This window comes from Pinus tabuliformis, chromosome 9 (assembly GCF_031772625.1).
Source record: "Pinus tabuliformis cultivar Carrire ecotype Pingquan chromosome 9, CPIR1, whole genome shotgun sequence".
Taxonomy (NCBI): domain Eukaryota; kingdom Viridiplantae; phylum Streptophyta; class Pinopsida; order Pinales; family Pinaceae; genus Pinus; species Pinus tabuliformis.
The window spans coordinates 118,659,257-118,678,134 of record NC_142307.1 but is presented as its reverse complement, the minus strand read 5'-3'; the positions used below and the strand labels follow the sequence as shown (position 1 = coordinate 118,678,134).

General features: G+C 37.7%; 1 protein-coding gene across 1 annotated transcript in view; it reads right to left on the bottom strand.

Annotated features, from left to right (window-relative positions):
- Positions 1 to 18,247: 18,247 nt before the first annotated feature.
- The window catches only part of LOC149147369 (cysteine-rich receptor-like protein kinase 44), a 105,300-nt gene continuing 104,669 nt past the window's right edge, over positions 18,248 to 18,878 (bottom strand). Inside the window, exon 8 of the mRNA XM_089441813.1 lies at positions 18,248 to 18,442. Coding sequence (XP_089297939.1) covers positions 18,248 to 18,442 — 195 coding nt within the window. The remainder of the gene's footprint in view (positions 18,443 to 18,878) is intronic.

Here is an 18,878-nt window from a genome sequence, read left to right as displayed (position 1 = left end):
TCGTCATTGTTTCAGCCAGCAGACAATGGAACCCCCGAGTGATAATAGTAGTTAGCTAAACGACGTTCACATGCATTGTCTCCCCTCCACCCGGTCAGCAAGCTGCCAATGGTCTTGTTTTATTATAAGGTCTGTTTTTGGGTTTTTGATTGTTTTGGCATTAAAACTAATTACAAGACCATGTAACCTTATCCCTAAGGTGGAAAAACATGGTTAGACTGAAACCAATAAACCCTAAAATCAGCCAATTCATTCCTAAACTGGGAAGAAGGAATTCGAATGTTCTTGGAGGGTTTTAAAAGGATGTTTTTCTTGTTGAAGAAGGGGCGAGTGGTTTTGGGTTTTGTATGTAGGTTCTGAAGGTTATAGTCGATTTTTTTTTCAATGTAACAGGAGCATCTAGAGTCAGAATTGGGAACCGTGATAGGTGTTGGAAAGCTGATTCAGAGAGATTTCTAAAGGAAGTGACCAGAAGTGCCTACGTGCACATTCTGATTGGTCAAAGTTATGTGTAACTCGACCTCTTCAGTTTCATCCTAATAAAGCAGTCACCCATCTTGAAAGCAGATCTGAAGACGTAGTCCATCAGGGACGAACTCCATAATCAATCTTGTTGTCTGGTATCACTGTGTATTTGTTGTTTTCACTATTTTTTTCGTCTTACTTATGTTTTATCAACTGTTGTAAAGTCAATCTTCTTAAGCAGCTCTCATGATTTCAGCACTTTCAGTTAACATTATATTCATTAATGGCATAATCAATTCTACATCAGTTTTAACATATGATCATTTCAAATAATATAATTTGGTATTAGAGTATGTTGCGTTTGTAGAATTTTCCATTGAATGTTAAATAGGTCAAAGTCACAACGTGGAGAAGGAATCCTTGAGTAGATTGATCCAGAGATTGGAAAGTGAAGAGTCGTTCATAAGTCGACCATGACAGGATCTGATGGAGGTGAAAATCCAGAAACTAAGATGAGTGACGAATAGTTTTAGCAAGCATTCTTGACTATGCAGTAGATGTTGGGAGAAATCTATGAAGACAAGAAGGCGAGAGATGTAGCTTCTTCTTCAAAGACATCGAAGAAGGACAAAGGTAAAGGAAAGGTTGATAAACCACATTCACCTCCATCATATTCTTCTTCTTCTTCTTCTTCTTTTAGTGCAGAATCTGAAATAGAAAAGAAACCTAAGAAAACATCTCTTTTAAAACTTGATGTAAAATTTTAGTTACCTATTTATGATGGCGAAGTGTATCCTGAAAAGCTATATAACTAGATTAAGCAATTAACAGTGTATTGTAGTATTCAGAACATTTATGATGATAAAATGAAATTTCAGTTAGCTACACTTAGAATGGGGGGGAACATCTTTAATCTGGTGGGAAAGTAAAACTCAGATAGATGTAAAGCGAAAAGGAAAAGTCATCTCTCCATGGTCTATGTTTTTAAAGCTCTTAGGAAAAAATTCTATCCTTTAGGATACATGCAGCAAGCTATTCTTGATTGGCAGCATTTGAGAAAAGGTAAAGGGAAGAGTGTTCAGGAGTTTACTCAGGAGTTCATAAAGAAAGCATTGGTGCTTGGTATTTCATTGGATACACTTGAAACTTTATTAAAATACATCAATAGTTTACATTCATATTTGCAGCATACATTATTAATGTTTAATCCTGATGATTTTGATGAAGTGTGTGTTTAGGTCATACATATTGAATCAGGTAGCAAGCCATTCAAGTTTTCATCGCAATCATCCACAGAGTTGGAAATCAAAGCTTCCAATGATAGTAAGGGGAAGAATAATTCAAAGAGATTGAAATCATCGATAGCTCAGAAGGAAAGACTTACTTGTTCTCATTTCCAGAGAATCAGTCATGAGGAATCTAAGTGTTGGAAACTTCATCCAGAACTTAAGCCCAAAAATTTCCTTAAGTAGAAGGATGAAAAGAAGGCAATTGCAGTAGTCCAGTAAGATTTAGGTTCAGATTTAAGTGATGAAAGGAGGATAACTTCCATGGTTACGACAGGTAAAACTTCTGACACTGGTTCCAGTTTGAAAACTATTGCATCTTCATCAAACATAAATCCTTCAAATGAGGATAAAAGGGTTGAATTGTTTAACATAAGGATAACTTCTAAGCACACAAAGATAGATACAATGTTTGACAGTGGATCACAGGAAAATTTAATATCTGAATATTTAGTTAGAAGTTTGGGTTTGGAGACACGGAATCATCCAAGACCTTACCCATTAGGATGGCTAAATAAATCAACTTAGATAAAAGTCACAAAATAGTGTCTATTAAGATTTTCCATTACAGCTAATTACATTGATGAAGTGGAATTAGATGTGGTTCCAGTAGACATATGTGGAGTTGTCTTAGGAAGTCCTTATCCTTATGATCGTGATGCAGTATTTTACAGGAGAGAGCATAAATATCACCTTAAGAAATATTGGGTTGAATTTATTGTCAAGGCACATCAAAGTAAAAATCATTTGAATTTAGTTGTTGCTAATCAGATGAAGTGATTAATAAGTTCAAATAAAATATTTGTAATCATGTGTGTAAAGGAACAACATAAGAATCAAAATGATGTTTATTTAGGTTATGAGTCTCAGCTCAAATATAGTTTGATCAAAGAGGTAGAAATTTTTCTAGTTCTACTTAAAGAAACCAAATATCTTACTCATAAGAAGGGAATAGAACATGAATTACAGTTTGTGCCTAAAGTTCCTCTTCCTAATGTTAGAATAAATCAATTCAGTCCAAGTTTGAGAATTATCAGTTACAGGGATGCAAGTCAGTATTGGGGAAAGTCAGTGTTACATTTCTCTTCTATTGTGTCACCATTTCATGTTACAAACAGTTTGGAAGCCTCTTTTCAAGTAGAGAGGAAGCCCTTTTTTTTCATATCAAAGCCTTTTCTAAAGCAATGCCAAAGTGTCTAAGGGAAACTTATGCATTAGGGAAAAGTGCTAATCAATGGAAACATCATTTAATAAATAAGGAAACAGTGATTCAAACAAATCAACAACCATTTCAATACTTTCAAAATCAAACTAAGTTGCAGTAGTTCCCATATAATAGTTTTATGGGTTCATTGCAACAAGTTCACTTAGTAATCAGGAATCAGGAAAGTATATCAAGTCAAATAGTTGGTTTGATGTCAAGAATATCTTTGATTGTCTCTGTCATTCGACAATATAGATTGTTAATACATTTCAAAAGTATTGAACAATATCCTGTAGAGACTGTTGTTGAGCCTCCATTTTGTCCAAATTTTCATGATTTACCTCAATAATTTCATGCATGTACTAAGTGTCTATAATCATTATTATTCATTTTACGCATTATTAAGTTATCATTTAGAGGCATTTAGGGTTGAGAGTTGTTGATCTATGAACTCTTCTTGTTTTGTTAATTTAATATGAAAAATACACTAATGTTGGGATCTTTTTTGGTAGATGCTAACATTCCCATATTAGCAGTTCCTACACTAGTTGTGCTTGCACCAGCTCTTCCTGCACCAACATGCCTCCACCAACATGCCTACACTAATTTGGGGCTTTCATACATTGACACATCTCTTGGGGAATATGAAATAGGTTTTTGTTCAAAATGGTGTTTTAACATTTCCACATAAGCTCAAATACACCCAGGTCGTATGGATTTATTTTTAGGCAATAATTGATGCCTCTTCCCCATTCGCAACAGTTTCCAAACTGCCAACTTCCACCTCATTTTTCATGCAGGTGAAGGTGAATGGAGGAATTCTAGAACATGGGTTTTGGTCCCAGTATAGCAAATTGACAAAGCCTCAAATAGATTTCTAAAATTTGTAATGGTATAAAAGTTGCATAATAGTCTTTGAGGCAATTTTCTAAAAATAGATTGATTTTCCAAAATCTTAGCATCTCAGATTTCAAACAGTCATTTTCGGGCACGATTTCTGAGGCAATGGATCTGAATCAAAAAATTATGGGAGAGGTTATTATTTAAAATATAACAATCTAGATTTCCTCCAAAAAAATTCGTAATGGTTGAGGAGATACACAGACTTCTTTGGAGACATTGTGTGAAAAAAACCAATTTTTCCAGAATTGTAGAAAACGGCTAGATTTGGGAAATTCGTGCCAAATTTTCATTCCTTCAATGGGTAAATGGTTGTACTAATATTATATTGATGAATATCAGTTGGGAATCAAATTTTCAATCCCCATGTTGTTTGCTAAGGAATAGAGCCAAAATTATCATGAAAGAACATTATAAAAAGAAGAAGTCATGTAGGTGTGAAGGTTGGTTTTTGGATATGACAGATTGTATTATGTAAATCATATTTGTTTGCAAGAGGATGGAATCAATCTTTTTGTGCAGGAAGGGAGGAGTTGTGCACTAGTGGGATGATCTCTCAAGGGGACCACTAGAACCAATGCAACATTGTTTTATGAATTTGTAACAAGACTTCTGAAATGAATTTCTTTGGCATTAAATTTTGAATTCTGGTTTATACTTTGAAATGAGTTTATTTGGAAATCAATTCTGAGTAATTTTATTTCTCCATAATGTTCTAAAGATTGTGACTTAATCACTGCAAGGGAAACGAGCTAGATGGTTGGGCCCACTAGCCAGTACATTGCCCCAAACCTCTTAACTTACTTTTGTTGCATTTTATTTTGCCTGGTGTGAGTGTGATCTGAGATAATTTTGCAATTTCATTTCATAGTTCTTTCAGTCATTTCATTTTCAATTTCATTCCAAAAGTTTTATTTCACTGTTGTGGTTATTTAATTTTAGTATCAATTCTTTTGGATGTATTTTTATAAAGGCTGAACTAAAGTAAATAGTGAATGTTTTAACTGTGTCTCTTATTTATTCTTACAAAGATCTACCCTGATCTCATTGCTGCATAACAAAGTGCATTTTCAGAATGCAATGGTGAAATAATTGTTGAGAAAGAATTTAGGTTAACTTAACTTAACATGTACTCATAATTTCCTTTGAATATTATATGAGACAGATTCCTGCACTTTTGCAAAAAAACATTTATTCCTGCACTTTTCCAAGCAGATGCTCGGATCAGCATAAGGAAAGATTATGAATCATGTTGACAAAATGCTCACAGAATTCTTCATTATAATTAAATGTTGAATATATTATAAGGAAGTATTTAATAAGATCAGGGTAAACAACATGAATTATATATTGGTTCTTATTACATATTTCTCTTACAACTAAAGTACTAAATTTTCTTTAAAAGAAGTAGTGCATTATTATCTTTATTCTTCTTAAAGCATTCAGTTGTTTCCTTAGATTAGCTGGAATGAAGTTGTTGTGTGATTTCTAGTTTAATTTCATTTTTGCAGAATAGCAATAATGTTTTAAGAGGTTTCACATTCCTTACTTCTTGAATCACATTCTTTTGAATGGGGCCTACATTCCCTTGTCCCCTGGACAACTGAGGAAGACTTACTGTAGGAGTTAACTCAACCCAGAAGAGGGGCCAGGAGTAGATTCCCAGAGTGTGTTTACTTTTCTTTGAAGGGTCTTGTTTATTTTTGTTGAATGATGCTCCTTTTGAATTTCTTACACGAGCTTAGTTTTTATTTAACAGATCCCCGAGGTCGTATTATGGTATATATTGTGCTATGCCTCTAAGTTTTCTTACTTGGATTGAAAAACTAAATGTTGGTGTAAATCTTACATTTATATCGCCCGACATTTTGGCGCCATTGCCGGGGAGGCATTGTAGGATAAGGCCTGAACGATTTGTCATGCTTTTCCCTTTCCTTTGCAATTGAATTTCTAGATTAATGAGATTCCCCTTGCTTGCTGAAGCATATTGGACAACATTCCCAAAGAGATCACAAGCTAGGTTTTATTTATGCAAATGAGTGATTTCCTTTACTGCAAAGTGTGATGCCTAATTTGTTTCTTTCACTGTAATCTAGTTTTATGAGTATTTTTCTTTCTACAAAGTGTGATGCTTGATTTACTACAGTTGATTTTTTTATGAGAAATTTCTTTTACTGCAAAGTGTGTTACTTTTTTCTGCAATAGAGGTTATCTAATTTCCACAAGTGTGGTTTCCTTAGCTTACAATCTTGGTTTATTATTTTTACTGCAATTAATATTTTTAGTTTTTCAGGTACTAAAAGAACCCCCTACTCTCAATCCAGGTGCTAACAAGACTTTCCAGCTAGCAGGAAAATGCTAGGAACTGTGATGCTATTCAAATAACTATCTCAGATTATGGAAAAAGTTGGGGTCTCTGCTTCACAGAAAGAACACATCTTGGCATCAATTGGAAATAGGTCTACTCCTATCGAAGAAGAGAATCATGAAGAACCAGAAGATCTTCTTGGGGAGACCGAGAAGCTATGGATCGTGATTGATGAAGAGAAGCCATCAAAAGCAGAGATTGAAGAACACCAACCTGATCCAGCCTGCACTTTAGAGGATGAACAAAGAAAATTGGAGGATTTTTATGATGCACCAGATGTTGCCCATGAATCAAATGACCAAGAGTGTATGGATCCCATAGAATATTGGTTTCAGATGACTGTCAATATTCATCCCTCCCTTATCATTCAACAATTTGTAGCATCACATCATTTAATGTAGCTGGTACCTCATGTTTTGGTACTTTCTCGCATATACTTGCTAAATTTGAACATGAATATGATTATCCTCTTGTTATGCACTTGGTTGCATTGGAAGTCCTCCTATACTTAAAAGAGATTCTTCTGCTTCTTAGGGTAGAGTAAGGTAGAAGAATAAATAAATACCATGAATAAAGCTATTACAACAATGCACTTGGGGTTTTGAATTTCAAAACATAGCCACTGGAACTTCTTTTGATCCGCATTGGTCATTAACACACACATCTATGACAAATCTTGTTGAGTATGATTCACTCTAATACCTTATGATTTTTCAAAAGTAACCATGATTAACCACTCTAATGAATTTATCATCAGAGATATATATTTTTAGTTTCCGTTAGAAGGTACTATTGGAGAGCCCCTTATGGTGGACCACTCTTGTAAAGATCATAATAAGCTATTCATGAGAAAAATAGCATTATTAACTTAAAGAACCTTTCAGTCATTATCTGGGATATTTTTAATAAATCTTTATGGTAGAGGAACTAGCCAGTAATGATTAGTCATTAAAAAATTTTCACACCATCCTATACTCTTAAGAAGTTGATTTGCATCCCCACTTATTAAGTAACCCTTGAAGTTAATTACAGTCAGAGTCTACAAAAAATATTTAGGGGAGGATAGGAGGTATCAATATGAGTCGACCTACCACGATCATTAAACCTAACATGCATGACATTACTGTTGCTGGTCACCAAGCCAGAGTAATGGCTTTTTGCTGAAAAGCTGGAAGACAAGAGGCCTCATCATGAGCCGACCTGTTCATGCATGTTATTTCTTGTGATTGGAACTGTCATCAGCTGCTAACTAAGCTAGGACAATGGCCTTCATCTAATTTTTAAAATTAAATAAGATAACTATGAATCTATATCTAGTAAGTGGGACACAAGCATTTCGTTGGGTTAAAAGACATCCATGCCGAGGTTATAGACATGTTGACATGGCAAATGTTTGCTATACCAACAAGGGGAGCTAACCCGATTGCAGGCCCCAATTAGATTTGCTTTCATTTGGAGTGGCTAGTTCCACTTGGATTTTAAAGGGTCCATAAACTATTAAAGGTTTTTAAAGATGTCTTCCAAGAGGAAGAGTTCAATTAAATCAACAAAAGGAAATACCTAACCTATGTGTATCAAATCCTATCTAAACTACTTAAGCTAGTCCTAACTATCCTAATCTATCCTGCAGGAGCATAGCAAAAGAGGTTAAACATCATATATAAATCCCAAGTCCAAATGAATCAATTACTGGTTCACATAAGAACGAGGTTGTATTAAATCCTAATTGCAATCCAATTACTCATACAAGAATATACATTCCTTTCCTTACAAATAACACTTGTAACTGATGTTTAACAAAGTCTCGAATCAGCAATCTTTCATGAATTAACAATGCTATTGAATTATATTCAAACAACTAGGAATAACCATGAATTGTTTGTTATCAATATGCACAAAGCAAATCAAATTGATATTTGTGCCAGCAACAACACACTGATTCTAAACATATGAGAGAAAAGGAAAATAAATATGAAATAACAAGCTCCTTCTTGAACCAAACAGACTTCGTTATTCACAATAAATCAAAGTTGTTCTCTCCAAACAAAAGAACTCTCCTCATCTTCGAAGGTAATACTTATACAGAAGCCTCTGACTCTCGGTCTTCCCCTAAAATTTCACCTCCCTCTCCTTTCAATATACAAATTAGAATATACAAGCCTCCAGTTGATCGGCGAAATGGCTTAGCCATAAAGGCCACATTTTTTGGAGCATTTTTTTTTCTTGGGGAAATGAATAGATGCTAATTGAAAGCAGGAGGAATGCGTGTCATTTCTTCATGATAAGGCCCAAGACCGCATAGCCTTCAGAGCACAATGGTAACACATGGAAATATGACTGCCAACACCTAAAGTCAGATCTTGAAATAGAACACCACCTGGGGCCATACTTGAGGCTTATGCATCTGTTCTTTGACCTCACTTGCCTTCTCTCGGTCCTCGCCTGCAGAGATAACCAGCATCATCTATGATTATAAAAATATGATAGAAATTCTTAAAAAAAATAAATCTTACCTTCGTCGAAATGTTTATAACATCAAAAGGAACAAGAGTGAAAGAATCAACATCTGTTTTTTTATTCATGCATTGATTAAGTCTGGCAAGCGAAAATCCCATTTACACTGAAAATCATTGCATGAGATAGAACCAGATCCAAAATCTACACTTGAAATATTATAGGTGGGAATCCATACCCTATCGGGTCCATGGAATACTATCGCATCACATCGCGCTGTGTGTTTGAGCTCAAAGCTCTATTGATTGCGACTTGCGATTGGCCGCACCTGAAACACATATATGTTGTGGTTCATAAATCCCTTTGGGTCCGCCGCATAAAACTTCCCTTTGAAAAACCCAGACCCCAGAGTATTATTGAAAAACATGTGAAAACACAGGAAAACCCCATGGCCAAGCCATAGGTCCAGACTTGAAAAATTATGCACATGAATTGATAGTTATCGATGGGTCTGATGTATAGTGGTGTGCCTTATATATAAGCCCTGGACCCCACCAATTGCAATACGCGATAGGGCTCCGAACTCGACACATATATATTATGGTTAATAGCGCCATCGTGTCTAGAGGGTTGAGGTGCGCATTGTATGTAAGCACCAGACCCCACCGATTGTGATACACGATAGGTTTTTGAACCCGACACATATATATTATGGTTAATAATGTTGTTGGGTCTGGAGGTTTGAGGTGCACATTATATATAAGCCCTGGGACCCCGCCAATTGTGATATACGATGAGGGGCCCAGACCTGAAATATATGTATAAGGTGGCTGATAATGCCGTCGGGTCTGGTGCCTCATGGTGCTCGTTGTGTGGCAACGTTGATTGCGATAAATGGAAAAAGGGTAAGTTATGCATGTTTGCAGAGCATTCCATTGTAAAGGGTTATAATGGGAATAAGGAAGTGATGGAAGGTTTCATGGGTTGAATCCAAATACAACCACGATAGAGGGTGGGGGGTTGGTTATGTGCGTGGGCATATAGAACCATGAAGGTTTATGGGGATTGAAAAGTCCCGATGAAGGAAATGGATGGAGGGCTAGAGGAGGTTATGGATGAATCATACGACAGAGAGCTAAAATCCCTGGGGTAAAATAGATCCTTTGGGGAGGTGAAAGATCAAACTTCTAGGGGACCCATTCAAATTGCTACCAGGGAAGGTTTTAATAGGGTGGTGGTTGTGGCCACAACAAATGGCAAACAGTTGGGCGAATCAGTTATCTCTATTTCCAAATAAACCTTGGATCAATAGAACATCAGGGTGTTAAGATAAACTTGAAATGCAAACTGTATAGATGGACAGGCATGGATTCCACTTCAACATTAATTGCTTCAGGTGGGAAAAGGACAAATAGCTTCTACTTACTAATAGGGTTTTGACAGGCATTCTCCAATGGTAGTATTATGGGATTTATTGACCATCCTTTACCTATTTCGTACTATCAAAATCCTTTCAGGACCATAACTGGTCTACCAATACCTCTTTTAGGTGTGTACCTCAGCTCTTTATCACTCATCAAACTTGATGTAGATATGTTTATCTACACTTTGTATAAGAATTTCAGTGCTATATTTTCATATGATTGAATGGGGCGCAGTCATGGATCATGCCATATTTTTAAACTGCTTAAGCAAGGTTGGGTTTGCTATGTCAACCGGTACTCTGAGCCCAGCAACAGTCCCTACTCTAACTGGCTTCCCAAACACCCTGTCCTTCCAGATTGGCACAAGGACTTAACATTTCATTTTCTTTTAAATAAGTCCTTTCCATTTCAGGCACAAGGACTAGAGCACATTTAGATTTTCCACAGGGTGTATGACAGTGAGCTTAGCCCATGAAAGGAGGTATACTTGTAGATGAAAAGTATTGGAGAATTTAGTGTGGTGGATGGGAGCAATGGAGAACAACTGCAAACCTTACAGGCAAGAATAAGCTAGGTCTGAGTGGGATTTATTTAAAATGTTTCATTCCTCCATGCCAGTCCAGCTATAGCTACACATTTTTGTTTTATAAATATGCCCATACATGCTCCAGGTATCCAGGTTATCAACAAATCTTACCTGGTTCCCAACAGGTGTTAATGAGTGGCTTTGGTTTGAATTCCACAACTGATTTTCAAGTTCTCATTGGCTAATTGAAATTTTGTTTTATTGCAAGGTAATGATGGATTTAGGATCAACAGACTCATCAGTAGGTTAATGAGGAAGGGAAAGGCTAAAGGCGGTGAAAGAGGGCAATCTGAAAAAAGGTAAAAACAAGATGGAAGGACTGAAATCAGTTGGCTGAAAAACGCTCAAATTCAAAATAGAAGGAAGATAAACTTTGCAGAAAAACAAGAACAGAAAAGACATAAATATAACATAAATATAACTAAGTTAATAGAAAAATAAAATGAAATCTAACCTATTCGGGAGGTAACCACCATGTGGTGGCTGCTAGAAGTATCTCTTCAGATGTTGGCCATTAACATGGAGTTTTTCAGTTTCTCCCTATAAAGTTTTCAATCTATAAGTTCCCTAACCAATTTTTTCCACAACTTGGAATGGGCCCAGCCATAAGTGTTGGAATTTCATGTGTTTCCCTTTTGGCTCATTCAACTTGTCCCATTTCAAGACTAACTCTCCTATTTGGTAATCTTTATCTCCTACCAAGTGGCGATAACACAATCTCTTCACAATCATTTGGTGATTTCTAAACTTATTTCTAGCTTTATCTCTCAATTCCTCCAACCTTACTAATTGGTTGATCCTTTCTTGAAGTAAGGCTGAAGGGGTCCCTCTTGAGGCTTGGGAGAGATATAAGAAGGGGAGGGTAACATTGGGAGGCAGTATGGCTTCCTGTCCATAGACGAGGAAGTATGGGGAGTTTCCTAAGGCCACTTTTGGGGTGACCCTATCGACCCAAAGGGCATTTGTCAGAGCATTGTACCAGTTCCTCTGGTTGTCAGCGATAGATTTACAGATTATGCGGATGAGGTTTTTATTTGAAGACTCTATAACTCCATTTCCCTGAGGTAATAGTTTGATGCATACCTTATGTGAATTAATTTATCAAAAGCAAATTCAGTCAATTTCAATGATGAAAAGTAAGAAGCATTATCAAATATGAGAGCATCAAGGATGCCATACCTATTGATAATGAATTTCTCAATAAATAATATTACCTCATCTTCGTTCACCTTCTAAAGCGGGATGGCTTCGATCCATCTGGTGAAGTAGTCGGTTGTTTTGAGTATATACTTATGCTGCGGTGAAGATTTTGGAGTGATCTCACCTATGATATCTAGGCCCCATTGTTGCAATGGGCGACAAATCATAACGAACCTGAGGGGAACAACTGGCTTTATTTCTTGTCCTGCGACGGTTTGACACACCTTGCATTTCCGAGTGCCGGCATGCGAGTCTCTGAACACTGTGGGCCAATAATATCTAGCTCTTAATATTTTGTGAGCAGTAGTCTCTCCGCCATAGTGACCACCTGCTGGGCCATCGTGCATTTCTTTCAAGACATGATCAGCATCACCCTTTTCCAAACACCTCAGCCAGATTCCATCATAATTTTTCCTGTATAATGTGTCATTGGCTAAGTGATATTGATTAGATTTCAATCTGAGCACTCTCCTTTTTTATGCATCCATGTGCTCAGGCCATGCTCGTCGTGTGAGATAGAAGCGTATGTTGTAATACCACGACTCAGGATCCAAAAGGGATTCCAATGTTTCACACTCACACATCAGCATCTCATTAATCCATAAGGGCTCCTCCCTGAGTTCTACTTATTCATTTTTCATGCTCCACACTTCTGGTTCTTCAGATGCCCCTTCTTTATCCGCCAAGGCTTCTGCTACTAGCCTGCACAATCCCTTCCCTTGAACTATCTTTGCCAGCTTAATCTCGAGGCTGAACTCTTGAAGAGCGGTTATCCAATTTCCTCTCAGTTCACCCATTTCATTCTACACAAAGAGGGCTCTTACAGCAGGATGGGGAATGATTTCTTTAGTCCTTGCCTTTAATAAATAAGGGCGGAAGTATTTTACGGCTTTAAAAACTGCAAAGCCTTGTTTCTCCACATCAAGGTAGTTCAATTTTTCCCCTTGAAGATTGGAGCTCATATAAGAAATAGGGATTTCATTGCCATCATCATTTTCTTGAGTGAGGACTGCGGCATATGAAACATCAGAAGCGAAAGCTTATAAGAAGAACTCCTTGTTGAAATTGGGACTAACTAATGCAGGGGCTTCTACGATGGCCTCTTTAATTCGTTGAAACAATTTCTTGGCTTCATCGCTCCACTTATATATAGTGTCTTTCTTCATAATTAGCTGCATGGGGTGCACTATTTCTGTGAAACCTAAGACAAATTTCCTAATGAAATTAATCTTCCTGAAGAAATATTGCATTGCCCTTTAATTTGTAGGGGGCTGTATTCTCATGATGGTCTCTATTCTTTCAGGATCAATAACAATCCCTTCTTTAGAGAGGATATGACCCAGTAGTTTCCCTTATGTAACTTCGAAGACACTCTTCTTGTTAGTCAACAATATTCCATACCTTCAGCATCTTTCGAAAATCTGTTTTAGGTGATAAATGTGATCCCTTTTGTGATATGAATACACAGTGATGTCATCCATGTAAACCACTACTAATCTATTAATCAACCCTCTGAAAGTTATGTCCATAGCTCTCTAGAATGTGGTGCCCACATTAATAAGTCCAAAAGGAATTTTACGATATGAGTAAGTGCCCCATTTAGTGTTGAAGGTTGTCTTAAGATGATCCCCATCAAATATCAACACTTGATTATATCCTGAAAACCCATCTAATAGGGACAACATTTCAGACCCAGAAACGCACTAAAGAATGTGATCCATAGAAGGGACAGGGTAGTTATCCTTTTGTGATGCTTTGTTTAGGTTTGTGAAATCGATACACAACCTGATGTCTCCATTTTTATTTCTTACTGGCATGAGATTGGCTACCCAACGGGTGTGTTTGACTGGAAAAATGATTTTAGCATCCAACATTTTGTTTAATTCTTTCTTCACCAACGGTTCTCACCTTGTATGCATCTTACGAAGATTTTTTTGGTAGGGCTTAGCCTTCTTTTCCAAAGGAATTACATGTTGCATAATGCTGGTATCAAAGGTTTTTAATTCACCATATTTCCATGCAAAGACATCCTTGTTGTTACACAATATTTTGTCACCAACCCCGCATCCCCTGCTCCCAGGTAGAGTCGGTACCTAAACGACATCTCTTTTGTGTCATACATCAGAAAATATGTCCACATCTTCCCAATAATTCAAGAAGATTAACAAATGCTCCTTAATCCTTAAGATTGACCCTTTTTACCGATGTTTCAAGATCATCGTAAGTAAACCTCATTCTACCTGCGACGATTTCTTATAATGAACTAGAATGTCGTGACATCGTCGCAAGGGTACATCTATTCTCTGTGACGGTTGGATTTTAGGGCTCATCGCAAGTCCTCAATATCCTTCTTGTGATGATAGCTCTAAATACACTATTTCCCCGCGATGTCGTCTCTGAGTCCTAGTGTTTAATTCGCGATGACCTAGATATGGCAAATTAGTTCAAACAAAATGCTTCTGGGTTGTTCTGGAACTGTTTTTTGGGTCAAGGAAGTTTGCCTTTCCTCCTCTGGGATGGTGGTTCTATCTTTTGAGAAACCTCCCTTGGGGATAAGCTCCCTCTCACTTATTTATGGAGGCTCCTCCTCTTATAAAAGCATTTCCCATTGCTATGATCAACTAGTTTTTGGTATTGAGCAAATTAGCTAGTTTTGGTGTGAGATTGATAATTTGCAGTGTGAATTATTGATAGTCTAGCAATTGGTTGTGGATTGCCATATCTTTTTACTAGTGCTTTTGAGTGAGAGAGAGAGAGTTATCAGCCTTTTGGGAGACCCTTTTGAGATTGAATGCTCTAAGAGACATACTGACTGGACCCTTCGAGGAAGCTTGTGACGTCAAGGCTTGGTTGTAAGCTTTTATTTTTCTCACATTAATACAATCAATGGTGATTTCCTATGTCATGTGTAAAATATATTTGATAGCTTATGGTTCCTTGACTCTGTAAGTGAACAGTTCATTGTTGTGCTCTATTATGTGTTCTGTTGTTCTCTTGTGTTGTTTTAGGTGAATTGCTCATCGAGGAAAAGGAAACGATAGCTGAAGCAGCGTAACGAAATCTCCATCGAACACTAGTTTGAGGTAGGCTCTTTCAATAATGAATATTTAAGGAAATTAGCTGTTGTTGTCTTGCTGTTACTAGACTCACTCTAGGGCTAGAGGGGTTGCCTCTGTCCGCAGAGGGAACACTACCTACATCACAAGTTGGCGACTCTGCTAGGGAATCCTTTGTGTGTTGTCTCTTGTTTTGCTCTTGATTTGTTTTTTATTGAATTACATAGTGTCTCTTGGTTTTGGGGCTGATCCATTAGTGTTTTGGGTTACTTGAGTTAATCTGGTAGTCCCTCTCACTGTCTGAGAGATAAGTCTAGTGTCTTTCAGGTGTTTTTGCTTTATTTTTCCTCTTAATTGAGATCATCTTTGTTTATCTCTTAACAGCTGTGACAAGTCGCGCCTGTCCTCTTTGGTCAAGATGTACGTTGCAGATATCCCATCATATAGCTGCAACGATTCCTGAAATCGGACTGTTACCGAAGACAAGTGTACACTTGTGACGACGTCGCTCAGTTGCTAGCTTTGTGCTTGTGACAATTTGGCTTTCATCTCAGGTTACTAGTTCAACCCTTGCAATGATTCCTGTAAGGTTGTTTTTCGCAGCCTTACCTACTAGATCAGCCAGTGCTACTTGTCCCCTATTGTCTCTTGTCTCTTATCACACTTGTGTTGACTGTATTGGTTAAGGCACTTTCTCCTTGGTTTCATTTATCTGAATCTTGTGTTTTCCAGTTGTGTGACTTGGTTCTTTTCAAGGTTTTGTCAAGAAGTCATTTGTTTGGGTTACTCATCCATCCAAGATTCATCCACAACCATCTGATTGATTTGTTTGAGGTTGTTCTACTGCTTTTCTTCTTTCTAATTGGTCTGTAGTGTTTGTTTATTGAACCAGTTTCTCATATTGATTTGATTTACACACTATAAAACATAGATTACATTTGTTTGGATCAGTCAGGCTTGCATTTGCTTGTTTTTCATTAAATTCCAAAAATAAAAAATATTGCATTCATACAGCATACGAAAGTGAAAGAACATTTGCATTATTGAAAGTTTCATGATTGAGAAATTAGAAGAAAATTTCAAATCTTTCAATAGTAGTTACCAGATAAGTGCATTGATGCATTGTGTTTCCTAGTGATTGGATTGCTTACATGCACTGTTGTTCTTGCATTTTCTTGTCTTGGTTTGCATTCACTTGGAAATGAAATCCTTACCCTCACTTAGGTAGTTGTTCATCGAAAGGAATGGTGTTTTACTCATTGTAGTTTCATCCTAGAAATTGTTGAAATACATTCGGTAGGGCTTGAAAACCAAAACTTAATCCAAGATTAACTCTTAAAATCTATTGAATGAACCTAAAAATGCATTGAAACCTAATGCACACTCATATAGAGGTTTAGGCTAGAGACATGCTCCAGTGTCGTTAAACCTAGTTACTATTTTTTTCACTAAGGTTGGTTGATTCCTCCTTCTGTGATCCAATAGGTACTAGTACAGATTTGTGCTCCCCATACCATCGCATGTATATTGGGAGACCCCAATGGGTTATCATCCTATTATCCATAGGAATCCGAGTCTACCACCTTACGAATCGTAACGCACTGAACACAACATTCAAGAAGATTGACTGTTGTACAGAAAGTCCTTGGTCATTTCTCTTTTATTTGATCACCAAGGTGTATATGCAGTTTTCCGATTTGTCTAGTAAACCTCTTGTCTAGTATTCCAGAGGAGTCACTTTCATTCCTTTTTGACTCCTTAAAAGTAAAAATATCATCTGAGAACTTGTCCTTTTAGGCTCATTAAATATTTGAAGGCGACTAGAGTCATCTTTTGTCCTTTTTCTCAACTCTTTAAACATGAAAAGGTCAAGTTTCATTCCTATGTCATAAAATTTATGTGTCCACACTCACATTTTACCTGTTAATCTTGGTCATGTTCTTGGTTCATGTAGAGTTGCAACCCTACTTGATTATCTCTTTTTCTTGGATTTTGAGTTAGGCCATCCTGGCAGACTCACTGATCCTGTCCCCTTTACCAAGCGACGAAGACTCTGCATCCCCCGTCTCTTCTGAGGTATCGGCTGTTGGTGGTACCCTTCCTATTATCCTGAGTATTCAACCTCTTGACTCTCGAGCTCTGGGAGGGGAGCCTTTTGATATCAATTGGAATCCTCTTTGGGAACCTTCAGAAGAAGACTTCCCATTTACTCCCCCTAGTGTTTCGGTGGCAATGTCTTCTTCCGACATGGATGAGACGAGCCCCATTACCAGTGAAGAGAACCTTGTGTCAAGTGGAGAAATTCCTCTTCCCTCGGAAGGTCTCCCTTTTAGCACTCCTCTTGGCATGTCATTACTGTTGCGCTATCATGCCTTGTCGGACATCATGAGTTCCACGTCTCTAAATTGGAGTTCTGTGTGGTCTCGTGCTATCACCCCGACTTCAGGGCCTTTCATACCTTAGATCCATGACATCTCAGTAATGTCTATTCCATCAAGGTCCACTATTTTTGTGGCCTCTACAGCTCCTGTTGTTAGTGCTATTATTGCATCCTTGATGGTTACCACTATTACAGGGCCTTCTGTTGAACCCGCTAGTGGTGGTCCTTCATCCTCGACATCTAGAGTCATTAATACTACAGGTAATATCCCACTTTCTTTCAGTTCCATTCCAGTAGGGTAGTCATATGAGCAATATATGTTTTCTCTTCAAAACCTAAATCATAACCTTTTGGGCTCCCAACCACCATCCTATCCACATAATCAGTTTCTTTGTTATGATCCTTGGGGTGCCCATGTCTATCATACTAGGTCCCTTCCCCCTGAACCTACAGTTGAAGTGTCCGTTCTGTTATCCGTTGCCTAGTCTCATATTGCCTACCATGGTGGCCAACTTTTACAAGGACAACCTTTCAGTTTTTAAGGGCAACCTTCAGGCCTACAAGGACAACCCTTATAGGGACAAACTTTGGCCCTTGCAGGTTTTTCATTTTTTTTATTTAGAGAAACCTTCTGGTCAACTAGGTTAGACTCCATTCCAGCCAGGCCAACCCGTTGCCCAGCAAGGCCAACCCTCTAGTCAAGTAGGTCAGTCTCAGATCTAGTAAGGCCAACCTACTATTTAGCCAGGTCAACCCTCTAGCCAAACGGGCCAACCTCAATTTCAGTACAGTCAACCTATTACCCAACAAGTTCAACCTTCTGGGAAAGTAGGTCAACCTCCATACCAATAAGGCTAGCCTTCTAGCTAGTTGGGTTAGCCCAATTTCAACAAGGAAATCAGTCCAGTCAAATCAATCCATCTCTCAATCGGCCAATTGTTCAAATGTTAACTGTTTCTCAAGCCCCACCCGGTTTCCAAACTCAAGCTGGACTCTAGACTTAACTTGGTTTTGAAACTCAATTTTGATTTCAAGCCTGACCTGTTTATCAAATGCAACCTGGGCCTTAAGCACAATTTGGAGCTCAACCACAATACGGTCTCCAAGCACTTCAGAAACCTAAAGGGCAACCTCAAGTTGCTCTGTATCAAAATTATTAGCAACCACAGGTCAATCCTTATCAAAATTTTCAGCAGCCCTATGCTGCCCCTATTAGTCAAGCTGGTAACCCATGGGTTACTGGTGGTCAAAACCTGGGACAACCATCAGGTTATACTTACAATCCTTATGGACAAAACCCTTATGGGAAAAATCCTTATGGACAGAACCCATGGGGGCAACTAGGGGCTGGATGGAACCCTAATGTTGGCTCTTATCAGAAGCCTATGATGTCCTTTAATCCTCAATTACCTTTCCTGGCAACCTTGGAACTGCCTAATGTGTCCAAGCTAACGAACGATCTGATCCTTCATAATCCATATTGACCACCAGTTCCAACTAAAATTTCAGGTGATTGTCCTAAATTTGATGGTAAATATGGAGAGGACCCTCAAGT